Source organism: Bombus bifarius, unplaced genomic scaffold, assembly GCF_011952205.1.
Source record: "Bombus bifarius isolate JDL3187 unplaced genomic scaffold, Bbif_JDL3187 scf7180000008227, whole genome shotgun sequence".
NCBI lineage: Eukaryota > Metazoa > Arthropoda > Insecta > Hymenoptera > Apidae > Bombus > Bombus bifarius.
The window spans coordinates 1,103,887-1,117,681 of record NW_022884524.1 but is presented as its reverse complement, the minus strand read 5'-3'; the positions used below and the strand labels follow the sequence as shown (position 1 = coordinate 1,117,681).

General features: G+C 30.6%; 3 protein-coding genes across 4 annotated transcripts; 2 read left to right on the top strand and 1 right to left on the bottom strand.

The window, feature by feature from the left end:
• Positions 1-562: 562 nt before the first annotated feature.
• On the top strand, positions 563-9,938 carry LOC117211265 (97 kDa heat shock protein). Of its 2 annotated transcripts, XM_033454960.1 has the most exons (12): positions 563-908; positions 2,039-2,237; positions 2,633-2,989; positions 3,120-3,441; positions 3,543-3,798; positions 3,884-4,014; positions 4,098-4,363; positions 4,736-4,843; positions 6,106-6,231; positions 7,330-7,569; positions 7,654-7,944; positions 8,033-9,938. In XM_033454960.1, exons 1-12 carry the CDS (start codon positions 793-795, stop codon positions 8,219-8,221), a joined length of 2,601 nt encoding a protein of 866 aa, XP_033310851.1. In that variant the 5' UTR covers positions 563-792; the 3' UTR covers positions 8,222-9,938. The 2 variants fall into 2 exon arrangements, with proteins under 2 accessions (XP_033310851.1, XP_033310852.1); XM_033454961.1 differs by lacking the exon at positions 4,736-4,843 and having other exon boundaries at positions 564-908.
• Positions 9,939-10,029: 91 nt separating this feature from the next.
• LOC117211267 (vacuolar ATPase assembly integral membrane protein VMA21 homolog) lies at positions 10,030-11,273 on the bottom strand. The gene is made up of 4 exons (XM_033454963.1): positions 11,132-11,273; positions 10,873-11,033; positions 10,677-10,782; positions 10,030-10,254 (listed from the first exon to the last, which is right to left on the bottom strand). Exons 2-4 carry the CDS (start codon positions 10,885-10,887, stop codon positions 10,115-10,117), a joined length of 261 nt encoding a protein of 86 aa, XP_033310854.1. The 5' UTR covers positions 10,888-11,033; positions 11,132-11,273; the 3' UTR covers positions 10,030-10,114.
• Positions 11,274-11,509: 236 nt separating this feature from the next.
• LOC117211266 (ragulator complex protein LAMTOR1) lies at positions 11,510-13,542 on the top strand. The gene is made up of 5 exons (XM_033454962.1): positions 11,510-11,652; positions 11,904-11,980; positions 12,057-12,146; positions 12,278-12,476; positions 12,554-13,542. Exons 1-5 carry the CDS (start codon positions 11,608-11,610, stop codon positions 12,641-12,643), a joined length of 501 nt encoding a protein of 166 aa, XP_033310853.1. The 5' UTR covers positions 11,510-11,607; the 3' UTR covers positions 12,644-13,542.
• The last annotated feature ends 253 nt before the right edge of the window (positions 13,543-13,795 follow it).

Sequence of the window (13,795 nt, the reverse complement as noted above, 5' to 3'; positions counted from 1 at the left end):
TTTTATTATTACATATAAAATATAACATATACATATAATGTTTACAATTAGAATTCTATGTAATAGTAATAATTGTAATATATGTGTGATTATATATATATATATATATATATAACGAAATATCACCCATTAATTCCACATATAACTTTACTATAATCAAAAAATTGTAACGGTGTAAAAATTTGTAAAATAACGTTGTTTAACATATTCAATTACAGTAATTCAAAATTTGTTTCACAACAGGCATACCGTCGTGCAAACCAATCATACTCGTGCGCAAAATTTGCTATATATAAATTCAAAATCTGCGAGAAACGATACGCGGGGAGAAAGAAAATGTAATAGCATAAATTCTTCTAATCGATTATTTGTATATAGACATGGTAATTTGTAGCAAAATAATGTTGTATATCGATCCATTATTTTCGATCCTTCGAGAAATGAAACTGACTATGTCTAAGAGGAAAATTCCAATGGCGCATAATTCCAGAATGTTCCAGAGCAGCCGACTGACCAATAGGAATCGTATACCGCAGCGCCATGATTGGTGAATTTTCAGCAGAAGTTAGCAGAAAGAAGTAATCACAGTTACCGTGCGGAGAGCATTTCATTCAGACTATTGCGTGAGTGTAGAGCGAGAATTTATCCACCGTACACGATAATTATTAACGCGAAATCTAAACGACTATCAATCAATCGTCCATCCTTGTCCAGGATCAACGTTTAATCTTTGATTTACGCAAGATAGTATTATTCAGTGTCGTAAAGAAAACGTCGTACCCAGTCTCAGCCATGGCTGCTATGTCCGTGATCGGAATTGACTTTGGTAACGAAAGCTGTTATGTGGCTGTAGCACGGGCGGGAGGCATTGAAACTATAGCTAATGATTACAGTCTTCGAAATACACCGTAAGTTTCTTTTATTATAATAATCGATACCTAATTTTTTCTCTTATGTAGAAAGATACCGGTGCTCACCCGGTATCTCCGAGTATTTCTCTTGTTTCGCTGATTTACGTGAAAATTTTACGTAAAAATAGTAGAACAATTTAAAAGTAGTAATACATAATTCATTTCTGTACAAGTAGTATGTAAAGTAGATGATGCGGTATTCGATCATTGCCATTTATGTTCAAATCGTTTTATCTACTTAAGCATACCCGCTTACTTTCACATGACTAAGAAGTACAAAAATGTCCATAATGTTAGTTATGGTCCACGAGCTATTTTTTCTTTATTTGAATTTGGCGTAGTCATGTAAAATGGAATCAACAATCGATTTAAGTCAGAATAAATGTAATGAATACGTTACTACTTGACGTTACTACTTACTACTACTACTGTTACTATTACTACTACTACTATTACTTTCCCAGTTTCTTTGTGTACAAAATGTATACGAATTGTTATTTCTTTTACGTTTGAGTTATCGAAATTTATATCCGAACATGACGAATTTATATGTATTACTTGTTTGTAGATCGATAGTATTTGATAATTGTATTACTACATAAATAAATTGTTATGATATTTGTTATATTTTTTTTTTTTTTATCTAATATTAATATCTAATAAAATATGAAAAAGAAATATCTGTAAAAATAAAGATATTAAAGTGTATGTAATAATTTGATATTTTCATTATTAATTGTTAAAACATTAAATATAACTTATTTTTATTAATTCTGTTCTTATTTAAATGTCATGTTATTAAAATTTACGTTTTTAAAATAAAAAAGACTGATATTTTTCATGCATGTATATAGGTGTTTTATTATTAATTTCTCCTCTCATAATTTTATAATCTATAATATTTTATTAGATTTTTTACTGAGAGAATTAATAAATTGAAAATTGAAAATTTTTGTGTTCTTTAACATATATATACTTCAGTATGAAAAGCGGACTTCCAGGATGATTAGATTATTCTAGAAATTATGTAGAATATTGTATGATGTACACATGCTTGTTCGATATTATGCGAATTTTATGCATGCTGTGGTAGGTGAAATTTGTATTTATATAAATATTGATTTTAGATCATGTGTAGCATTCAGTGGGAAAAATCGAATTCTTGGTGTAGCTGCTAAGAATCAGATGGTGACCAATATGAAAAATACCATTCATGGATTTAAAAGATTATTGGGTAGAAAATATAATGACCCACAGGTACAAAGAGAGCTTCAGACATTACCTTTTAAGGTAACTCATCAGTCAGATGGAAGTATTGGTATACATGTAAGTTGTTTTTAGATATGGAATTATTTCCTTTCTATTATATCTCAGCAATAAAATTGAATGATTTATGGTTATGTTACTAATATTTCATAACATATATAGCTATTTTATAAAATTGTAATAATTATTGTATTAACATGTCAAAATGTTATGGGAAAATAATATGATTTTTTGTAATTATTTAATGTGATATTAGACGTTACTTAGATTCAATCTGGGCATTGTGCCAGATTTCTCACATTTATAGGGACTCATATCTTATTTATATCTCTTTAGAGCAGTTAAAACACGATGAATCATATCATATATAATTTGTACAATAAAAACTATAATGATAAAAGTAATTATGTAACAAGTACAAAGCAAAGATATTTATACTTATTTCTAAATTTTAGGTACAATATTTAGGAGAGGAACACATTTTCTCACCTGAGCAAATAACTGCAATGTTATTTACAAAATTAAAAGATATATCTGAAACTGCTCTTCAAACTGTTGTTAATGACTGCGTTATTTCTGTTCCATCATATTACACGCAAGCTGAACGTCAGGCATTGCTTGATGCTGCACGAATTGCTGGTTTAAATGTTCTTAGATTATTTAATGAAACAACAGCTACTGCTTTGTGCTATGGCATCTATAAGCAAGATTTACCAGCACCTGATGCACCTCCGAGAAATGTAGTCTTTGTTGATTGCGGCTATGCAAGCTTACAAGTAAGCATTTGTGCATTCCACAAAGGAAAACTAAAGGTATGTAATGATTTTTATTACCTTAGTAGTAATTATCTTAACTGCTATTAATAGTTATATACTTGCAAAAACAATAAAATTATTATGATATAATCGTACATATTATATAAATGTTATATTTTATTTCTAGATGATAGCTAGTACTTTTGATAGTCAATTGGGTGGAAGGAATATAGATTCTATTTTAGCCGAACATTTTTGTAAGGAATTTCAATCACGTTATAATATTGATCCGCATAACAATCCACGTGCATATATAAGACTACTAGCAGAAGTAGAGAAATTGAAAAAACAAATGTCAGCCAATTCAACGATGCTTCCTCTTAATATTGAATGTTTTATGGATGAGAAGGATGTACATGGTGAAATGAAACGAGCAGATATGGAAGCAATGTGTGCACATTTATTTAAACGCGTTGAATCCACTTTACGTCGATGCCTTGAAGATTCTAGTATGTTTTATTTTGCATTTAATGTTGTTACACACGTAGTTTAATTTTGCATAAAATATATTTTTCGTTAATTATATATTAATCTGCAATACCTTTTGTAGAATTAAAGTTGGAAGACATTCATTCAGTTGAATTAGCGGGTGGTTCTAGTCGTGTTCCTGCTATCAAACGGTTGGTTGAAGAAGTGTTTGGTCGTACTGTGTCTATGACATTAAATCAAGATGAGGCGGTTTCACGAGGATGCGCACTTCAGTGTGCGATGTTGAGTCCCGCTGTTAGAGTTCGTGATTTCTCGGTAACTGATATTCAACCGTATCCCTTGAAATTAACGTGGGATCCTACTCAAGGGGAAGACGGGTACATTAATATTCGCATTTTATGTATAATATTAAGGATATTTAAATAAGGACACATTTTTCTGATTTTTGTGCTATTATTTTAGTGAAATGGAGATCTTTGGACACAACCATTCTGTGCCATTCTCGAAAACGCTGACATTTTATCGATCAAATCCATTTACACTCACTGCAAGTTATACTATGCCATTAGCATCATATCCTCGAACTCATGTTGGTAAGCATTTAATTCTTTTTATTATTTACTAATTCTTTCTTATTACTTAACAGTAGCTTACTATATAAACAACATTTTTACAGGTACATACACAATAAAGAATGTAAAGCCAACGCCAGAAGGTGAATTGTCGAAAGTAAAAGTAAAAGTGAGGATAAACTTGAATGGAATTCTTACTATTGTATCGGCTTCATTGATCGAGAAACGTGAACTCACACAACAAGAAAAAGAAGAAGAAGAGAAACAGCAACAGCAGCAACAGCAAAATAACATGGACGTTGATCAGCAGCAAGACAGGAAAGATAAATCTGATCAAGAAGCACAGGCAAATGAACCACCAGCACCTGAAGTATGTATATTCATTGTTACTTCACCTTTCATTCAAATTATATGTATTCAAGGTCGTTTTTTATCAACTTATGTGTAACAATATTAACATTTAGTATAACATTTACTTTGTAATACATTCATAAAAAAATTATATTAACTTAGGGTTAGGTTTATCTAACTGTTTGTTGAGCTAAATAATAATGGTATGTCCAATAAAATAATACTTAAAAAAAAAAAAAAGGTTTATTGCATAAATAACAATTATACTACAACGAAGTGTAAATTAAATGGAAACTCATTAAATTCATTCTTTGGTATACACTTTTGTAGAAGAACAGTATTCATGCTTTGAATGTCTGATGCATGACTATGTGAGTTTGTTGTGGTTTAGGTGAGCATGGATAAAACGCGACGGAACTCAGATGCTGATGATGGTGGAAGAGGTGCGGGGGGTTCTGCCCCTTCCTACTCCTCCAGGATTCTCTCTTGGCTCAGCTCGGTACGCGACACACTATCATTACTTGGACCCATATGTTAACTGAAACATGTGCAATAATTTATGACTTTTGCTTAGGTTGTTCTATTATTATAAGTCATCGATGGTTACACGAATACCTTGTCGCGTGTAAAAGTGGCATAAGACTTTTATTTCTTTCATCACGTCAGCATCGTCAATTACTTGTTATAAGATCATTGTAATCATAAAATGAAATGTCCTGCATGATATGAGATTCGCGTGCTACTACGTATTATATATGTTACTATTCACTGTCTCAAAAAGGAAAAAAAAAAAAAGAAAATCATTTTCTTAAGCACATTTTATCATTTTAAAAGAACTAAGATCTGAAAATGTTAGGTTCGTTTGCAATGGTAATTGCTTGTGATATGTCTCTATACTTATTTAATATTTCGAATACATTGATAAATTAATCAAATTCTATTGATTCGTGTATATCTAATATAAATTATTTATGACCTAGAAGTTTCCTACACATTGTAGTTTCTTTAGTGCATGATATTTAGTTATATTCAAAGGTTTTAAGTCTGTGTCGATTTCTTCTGCAAACTCGGTTAATAATAGCAACGTATAAGAGAAAATAACGCAGTCAGAATATTTAATTTGAAAACGATTATCAATATAAACATATGCATATTATAATCTCGTGCAAAGTGTTACGATGCATATGGGTCCAAGATACAGCTGTGTCACGCCGTGCTGTCTGTCTTTGCTCAGTTACTTTTCTACTGGGTCGCAGAAGGAAAAGAGACAGTAACTTTTTATAATGCAATAGCTATCAATGTGCTAAAATTGTGAAGGCAGGCAATGCGGTTCGGTTTTCGATTCGCATATTTTATGTGAATGTTCTTTTCTATATAACTACATAATATATCTTGAAGTTGAAGTAAGGCGAATTGAAAACTGCTCGCATAAGTATAATGCCCCTCTTTATCCTCTACTCATTTCTATCATCACCTGACTTCCAGTTTGTGTGCCTTGGTTTAAAATGTTTCAGTTTTATTATGACATTATTATATTTATTTTATCTATTGTGTGTGATTACGAATTATTACATTAAGAATAAGAAATCATTTTTAATATTCTTATGAATGCTAGATAAAAGAATTAACATAGAATGTTTTATATGTATTTCTTTCGTTAGTATTTATAATAATAAAAAAATAAATTTTAATATAAATTTTATTGTAGATATGTATAGATAGATAAAAATATTTCATTTGGATATCTTATTATTTTTGCAGGGCGACGATAAAAATGAAGAAAGTAAGGGTAAAAAGAAAGTTCCTATTCGTACCATTGATTTACCGGTGGATATGTGTGAATACGGACTTTCTCAGCGTGATTTAGATGCCGCATTGGAAAAAGAGGTAAATTATGTTTATTACGTTTATTTAATTGTTAGTACATTTTTTATAATTCGTATATTCTATATTAATATGTCGGAGATGAAAGGACATCGGAGCCTTCCCTTTGGAACTTCGGGAAAATCCCCTAACACCGTAATCTAGATTCTATCGTAGGCGTAATTAAACAATTGTCGTCTTTCGATCCGATAGTATTTGTTCGAGATTTGTGATAATGAGCTTGGGCTTGAGGCGACAGCCAGTCGCCGAACGTAGCCGCGATCACGGGATGAACGCTTTGCCTAACAAAGGTATGGAGTAATTCTATAGCTCTCCTTAAAAGAAATATTTGTAGCGGCACGCGACAGTAAACATTCCAACGGTTTCTGTCCCGTGGCTCGCCACACGCAGACCCTATTCTTCGGGTATGATGGTTACCAGTGCCGACGCGTCTCCACAGTACGTGATCAGCTAGCCCGAGGGCCGTTATAAACACTAAGATCTGGTTACCTAAAGTCCTTCAAACAGACAAACAGTCTTTGTCCCAACTACGGGAAGATAGGGGAGATCTATTTTTTTCAACGAATGACGTCTCCCACTAGCAACTTTCCCTCGAGGGCGGCTAGCATCTTTTTCTAACCACCGATATGGAGATTGACCAATTTTAACAGCAACGTCAATTTCTGAACGAAGGCTATCCTCGACGAATCCGATGATCTCGTGCCCTTAGACACATCCCATCATAGTTTTCCTCCGCAGCATCATCGCGACGGAAAGTCATTCTCTCGTGAGGTCGTATTAGCGAGTTACTTAGTGTCTGTACGCTCGGTGGATATTCCACGTTTTAACCAAGAATCCGACTTAGATTTTGTGAGCATGTTCATCTATCATCCCGTTGACCGCGGATTCGTTATTGAACCTAGGATCATTGTCATTAGTTTCTCGAGTATCTAATTACCACGGTTGTACTTGTCTAATTCTATAATAATCGTATTTGCACTAGTCAATGTCTTCTCTATTGCATAACGACAATGTGTAATCTAAACGAAGTTTCGTCTCACGCCCCTAACCCTAGCCCTAACTTTAATGTAAATCCGACAAATATATATTTTTACATCCAAGTCCAAGATGATCGCTGAAGATAAACAGGAAAAGGAACGTGTTGATGCCCGTAACGCATTAGAAGAATATGTTTACGATTTACGTGCTAAGCTGTCGGAGGAGGATCAATTGTCCACATTTGTTACGGAAGATGACAAAGAAACACTTTATTGTACATTAGATGAAACTGAAAATTGGCTGTACGAAGAAGGCGAAGATTGCCAGCGACAAGTTTATTCAGAACGGTTAACACGCCTTAAGGTAAGTTACATTTATACTTTTTATTAGATACCAAATAAACATTTTCGTTTTAAAATTGAAAATTGTATGTTTTTTTTTTTTTAGTCACAAGGTGAACCAATTAAAGAAAGACGAATGGAATTTGAAGGCAGAGGCTATGCTCTTGATGAATTAGCAGGAGCTTTGCAACTTGCTAAAAAAGGGATAGATCTCATTAGATCGTCCAATGGAAAGGATGATAAATATTCCCACCTAACAGAAGAAGAGGTAAAGAAGGTTGAAAAAGTAGTGCAAGAAAAATGGACGTGGCTAGAAGAAAAACGCATGCTTCTTGCCAGTACACCTCGTACACAACAACCGCCAGTTACTGTAGCTCAAATTCGTGCAGAGAAACAGGTATTTGAAGCATATATCTAATTTAATGTATAACTGATAATACGTTTATATATATTGCCTTTTATATATTTTCTTTGTGTTTTAACAGTCACTGGATAGTGTTGTAGTACCAATTTTAAATAAACCAAAACCTAAAGTCGATCCACCAAAAGAAGAGAAACCTAAAGACAAAGCTTCTGAAAATCATCAGAAAAATAATCAAAATAGTCAAGGCGATGCTCACTCTCAAACCAATCAACAACAACAACCCCAGGAAGAGAAAATGGATGTTGAGTAACGGTCATCCAATTTTATGTGTGTTTAATATTATTAAATCTACCATGATTAAAATAACGAAAATATGTCATTACACAAGTCATTTTTATCATGTCACAAAAGCGCCTGATATGTTCTTAGTTAGCAGATGCGATTGTTTTTTCTTTTCTTTACCCATCACAATTTATTGCTAAGTTTGCTGCAATTTATTGATAAGTTAACCTATTTAAGAACAACTATCATTAATCTAAGTATATTGAAATTTGAAGAATTTTTTTTCTGTAAATCACTTAAACAAAGTTGTATGTATATTTTACGTTCAATTAATTTAACTAATATATCATTATAAAATTATTTCATTCAAGTAAATTTCTATAAAAATAGAGGTGAACACGGAATAAATAATGATAGGCGCTGACATTTTTAAATTTCGTTTTATATTGATAAAAACGTATAAAAAAATTTTCTTTTTTGACACGTGTATATGTATCCACTGTATTCGTTTATGAAAAATAATCAATTCAGTTAAAAGTACACGATATTTGTAACGATCTTTTTATTTCTTAGGACGTTACAAGAATATTATTTTTGTAGTGTAATTACGAAATTCTTCAAGCTTTAATATGCTTTTAGGAAAGCATAACAAAATTTTTATCAGTGGAACACTCTAAAGAGATCCCTGATTTCATTGCCAGTAAGATTTAATACATTGTGTCCTATAATGTATAGAACAAGTATTAAGTTAGAGCTAATGACTAAATTAAATTGTGAAGTAGTTAATATCGCAGGCGATTTTATGTATTTAATTACAATAAGCATTCATTCCAATACTTCCCAGGCCGACAGCAAAATATTCTGTCACACAAACTTTTGTTGCATTTAAGATACTTAAATAAATTAATATTTCATTAAAGAAGTTTATTAAGCTTGTTCTAGGATTTGCTTACAGCTTTGTATGTTTGAAAGGGCTGCTAACTTGAATCGTGTATATTTTATGATATTTCAACATTGTCAAAGCTTTGATGACATGAAATTACGAGAAATGAAATTATAGTTAGGTATATTGTACATAATTCATAGTTTTTCATAAAAGTAAAATATTTTGCCTTTCAAATTGTGTTCTAATTAATTTGATAAATATCTTTTTTTTATAGTTGTTGCAACGGTACTGTTCATTGGTACTAAAAAGGAATCAGTAGTATATTGTGTTGCATTGTATATTGATCACCATTTATTTTGTTATTTATTCTTCCTTAAAGGTAGAAATAAAGTACATGACTACTATTCAGCGTTATTAGGGGCGGATTTGTACTGAAATTTTGTAATAATCTTCTGTATTTTATTCCCCTTTCTAAAAATTCGTATTTGTAGCTTTTTAAGTAGCTGTTTCGAAATTATCAGCCTAAATACTACAAAGGATTATAAATTCGCCCCTGATCTAGTACTGTGATCGGTAAAGTGCACTACAATTAATTTATGTATCTGATGTGATTTATTGAGGCACTAGAAATTATAAACTAATCTACTACAACGTTTCTCAAATATAAAAGCAAAATATATGTAATGGAATCATATTCCATATAGATATATGTATATTGTAAAGTTTGTGCTGTACAATATGCAAATATTGTGTAGGAATGTCACTGCTTCTTTTTATTTAATAATTACGTTTCATTAATTGGTACAAGTATAGTTATATTCGTCCTTCATGCAATTTCACATCACTAAACAAAAAAAAAGGAAAAAATAAGAGAAAAATATCGAAACATTAACAAAAAAAGTATGCAATTGCAGAATGTAACGCAATACAATGTAACATGTTTTTTTTTTCAATGATTATACGCGAATAAATGTGTTATCAAAAAAGTGTACTTAATCACATATGTGTTTCAAATACAAAAAAAAAAAAAAGTGATTAATCTCGTTTCGTCTGTGTCTTCGATTGATCATCGAAGTATGCGCGATATATAAAAGCGCCCAAAGCTACGTGTAAGACAAGGATTGCAACTCCAGCTGAATACACGTTGCTTGGCACTTGATCGAGCCCCAATAATCCTAAAATGTATAAAAATTTGTTTAAAATATTGATACGATGTCAAAATTATATTCGTAAATATGTGTATATCATATTTTGATTATTACACAATTAATGTGTAATAATCAAAAGTATATATTGTGATGTACTGTATTAAGTAATTTATGTATATGTAACATTCCAATTCATAAAGTTTGTACATAAAAGGTATAAAATATTGGCTACTAGATTAAAAAATATGCAAAAAATATTCTCAAATATTCTCAAGAATTATTTACTACTCATGTTTATGTTAAACTATTCTATTATTAGATACTTCCCCTAAATATTAAATTAATATATATATACATATATAATTTTATTAAATATCATCAACAAAATATAATTTTTTAAATGTACGTAAAAAAGTTAAACATTCTAATAGCATTGTTTGTTTCCGTACCATCAAAAATAAAAATCTTGCTAGCAAAAAATGAAAATACAGGTAAGGCTATTATCACCATACAGTGGAATAATACTGTTTTAAAGACTTCTAGTTCTGGTAATTCCTGGAAATAAAACTACGTATTAAAGATATTATTATATTTAAATGCATATATACAATATATCAATCAATTAAAATGTAAAAATGAACACACCTTGATACTTGCCATGATGTAGATGTATTTTTAATTAAAATTTCCTTAATACTATTCAGTTACTAGTTACAATACCAATTTTATTAGATTTAAAGATATATATAATATTATCATTATATTACTAATTTAGAAAAATATAATTCAACAGTTTTTATTAATGTCTAAGAAAAAATTGGAAATGAATATGTATTATTTATATAGAAAGTTGAAAAATCATTTCCTTTTCTATTTTAGTATACTATTTTGTTGAATGACATACATGTATAAATCTGTATATAGAACTTATACGATATTATATAGTAAAAAGATAAGTCTGATATTTTGATGGATAATAATTTAGACAACAACGTAATACGATAAATTCGTACACTCGTTATCTTGTGAATATTTAAGGTTATGTTATTCGATTTAGTACGTTATAAATCCCACCAGAGGAAGGTTGTATCTCGCATGTCCATATCCTTTTTGTTAGCGTTTTCGTATCTGGTTTAAAAAGGTTGTCACACGTTGCACTTTGTATAATTGGCCAGTTTCTTTTAGTCATAAATCCATCTCAATAAATCACTTTAGTTGTCACTCTTCTCGCAGTATATTGCATTTCTGGACAGTGATTGAAGCGCAGTATCGGCACGTCCAGAGCTGATTCACTTGATTGTATACAGGAATGAAGATTAAAAATAATACGTTGTAGCAATACGTCACTGGTTATAAAGTGTTAACAATTCATTTATAAGTATGGGATGTTGTTACAGTTTTTGCAAAGAAGACAGCGATCCGCAGGTAATAAATTAAATTATTTTAGTCAAGTGGGATGTTTTGAAAGCTCGATTTATTGTATAACATTAGATATGTTAAAAGATACATATAAACTTTTATCGCAATTTCACTTATTCGGATTACGTATATAAGACTGAAATAGTCAAAATGTATATTATATTCTTATATGATTCACATCTATAAAATTGAAATAAAATTCAAAGACTAGAATTTCAATTAATTAAAACATGTAATTTATCTGTTTATCTTTGTAGAGTGGAGAAGCAAATGAAAGGACACATTTGTTGGTAGATCCTGTCAGTAATAACACAAATATACCTAGAGTACACAGGTGTGTTCTTTTTATATATATTTATATATGATATAGATAAAAGTTGTTCAAGCTTTTTCATTTCTTTTCCTTTCAGTGATGATTATGTTAACCAATATGCAAGTTCAGCGCCCAAAAAAACAGATGAACAAAGTGCATTAAATAGAATTTTACATGAAACAGCTGCGTGAGTGTTTGCTTCTACCTTTCTTAGTCCTTATGTTTATGTTGCCCTTATTTTTTTTTTTTTTTTTTACAGTTATTTGGTAGAATATCATAATAAGGATCAATTAATTATGTTGATATATTTAATTTCAGTAATGTAATAGATGTTGGAGCACTAGATTCACACAACTTAGAACAGCACGAATATATGGATAGATCACGTGCATATTCTAAACGTATAGAAGCTGGAGGTATTAAAGTACCTGATAGTACATCTTGCTTACTCAAAGATGTTCCTGCCCCAGAAAAGATATTGGCAGCAGAACCTCTTGATGCTGAAGATCATGGACTGGTAAACATATATTATATGCAATATAACATCCTACTATTTAAATATTTATTAATTTTTATATATGTTTTTATTTATAGATAACAGAAATGCTCCATAAGGCTGTGACAGCATTAGAGGATGTTAATGTTGAACACAAGGAAGATTTAGTAGTTCCTTTTTTATCGTGATCTTTTGGCATTTCCTCAGCAGGATTACATCTTGCTTGAGTGAAATCATTGTACTACACAACACTGAAAACATTATACATCTTTCCAAAATGAATTTTCGATAAGTTAATCTGAATTTACTTCAGATTTTAGAATAGAGTGGGGCTAAACGTCCGACGGGTAAAATGCCCCGAATTTTAAATCTCCGTTTGTAAACAGTCGGTTGAATATCGCATAATGTTATTTAGACAGCGAGCGTTCGTCGCCATTCGCACACGAGCGTTCGTCTCGAGCGAGTCTTTGTCATACGAAGATCTTAAATTTGGGACTTTTTATACCCTGGACTTTTAGCTCCATCCTATCTTACTTGAATTTGAATATTGATGAAGCATTATAATCTGGTGTATCGTAGACAAAAGTTCAGGTACTACTTCTTAATAACAAAAAGTTAAAATGGCTTGACAGTTTTTCTGAATATACATAATTATTTTAAGATGTTACAAGTTAATATATTTCCAAACGACCAGTCTTTAATGAAAAAGCTGCATTTGGTAGTGCTTTTCCATAATTTATATACGATATTGTAAAAAGATAAAACCACTGTTATTAATCTCCACTAAGATGTATATCGAGAAACAATATAAAAGGGCTATTTTGTCATAATTTAATAAACGCAATCATATATTATAAATTTATCATTTTTCGCATTAAAATTTGCAAAATTAAGTTTTATCAAGCGAATAACTAACTTTTTTTTTTGTTAACGTTCTATCAGCGTTAAAAATATTTCATATACGTAAACGGCATTATATGAAACACGGTAGTTAATATGTAGATTCAGTAACAATTAATATTCACGAATGCGACTGGAATATATTTCGTTACTCATATTAAAGTGTATATTTTAATTACCATGCAAATCTTTGTCTTTTTTATATTGTACGTTTATATTGTTCTTATTTTATATTTGCTACAGTGTTGCAAAAAGTATGTACAATTTCAAGCGAGAAGGAGTTCTTAACTTAAACATACACATGTGATATTTATATAAATTAGTACTATTACTAATATTATATCCTTTACTCATTGCCACTTTTCTTATATGTATTTCGTTCATCAAAATTTGTTAATTTTATATTTTATTAAAATTATAATAGTTATTACTCCGCTATC

Excerpts from the sequence above, each read along its gene's own strand:
- LOC117211265 (XM_033454960.1), top strand. The coding sequence starts at position 793 with ATGGCTGCTATGTCCGTGATCGGAATTGACTTTGGTAACGAAAGCTGT. Across the intron at positions 3,442-3,542 it reads TCGATGCCTTGAAGATTCTA|AATTAAAGTTGGAAGACATT; the intron begins GTATGTTTTATT and ends TACCTTTTGTAG. Across the intron at positions 7,945-8,032 it reads AAATTCGTGCAGAGAAACAG|TCACTGGATAGTGTTGTAGT; the intron begins GTATTTGAAGCA and ends GTGTTTTAACAG.
- LOC117211267 (XM_033454963.1), bottom strand. Across the intron at positions 10,255-10,676 it reads CAAGATTTTTATTTTTGATG|GATTATTGGGGCTCGATCAA; the intron begins GTACGGAAACAA and ends TATACATTTTAG.
- LOC117211266 (XM_033454962.1), top strand. The coding sequence starts at position 11,608 with ATGGGATGTTGTTACAGTTTTTGCAAAGAAGACAGCGATCCGCAG. Across the intron at positions 11,653-11,903 it reads AAGAAGACAGCGATCCGCAG|AGTGGAGAAGCAAATGAAAG; the intron begins GTAATAAATTAA and ends TTATCTTTGTAG. Across the intron at positions 12,147-12,277 it reads ATTTTACATGAAACAGCTGC|TAATGTAATAGATGTTGGAG; the intron begins GTGAGTGTTTGC and ends ATTTAATTTCAG.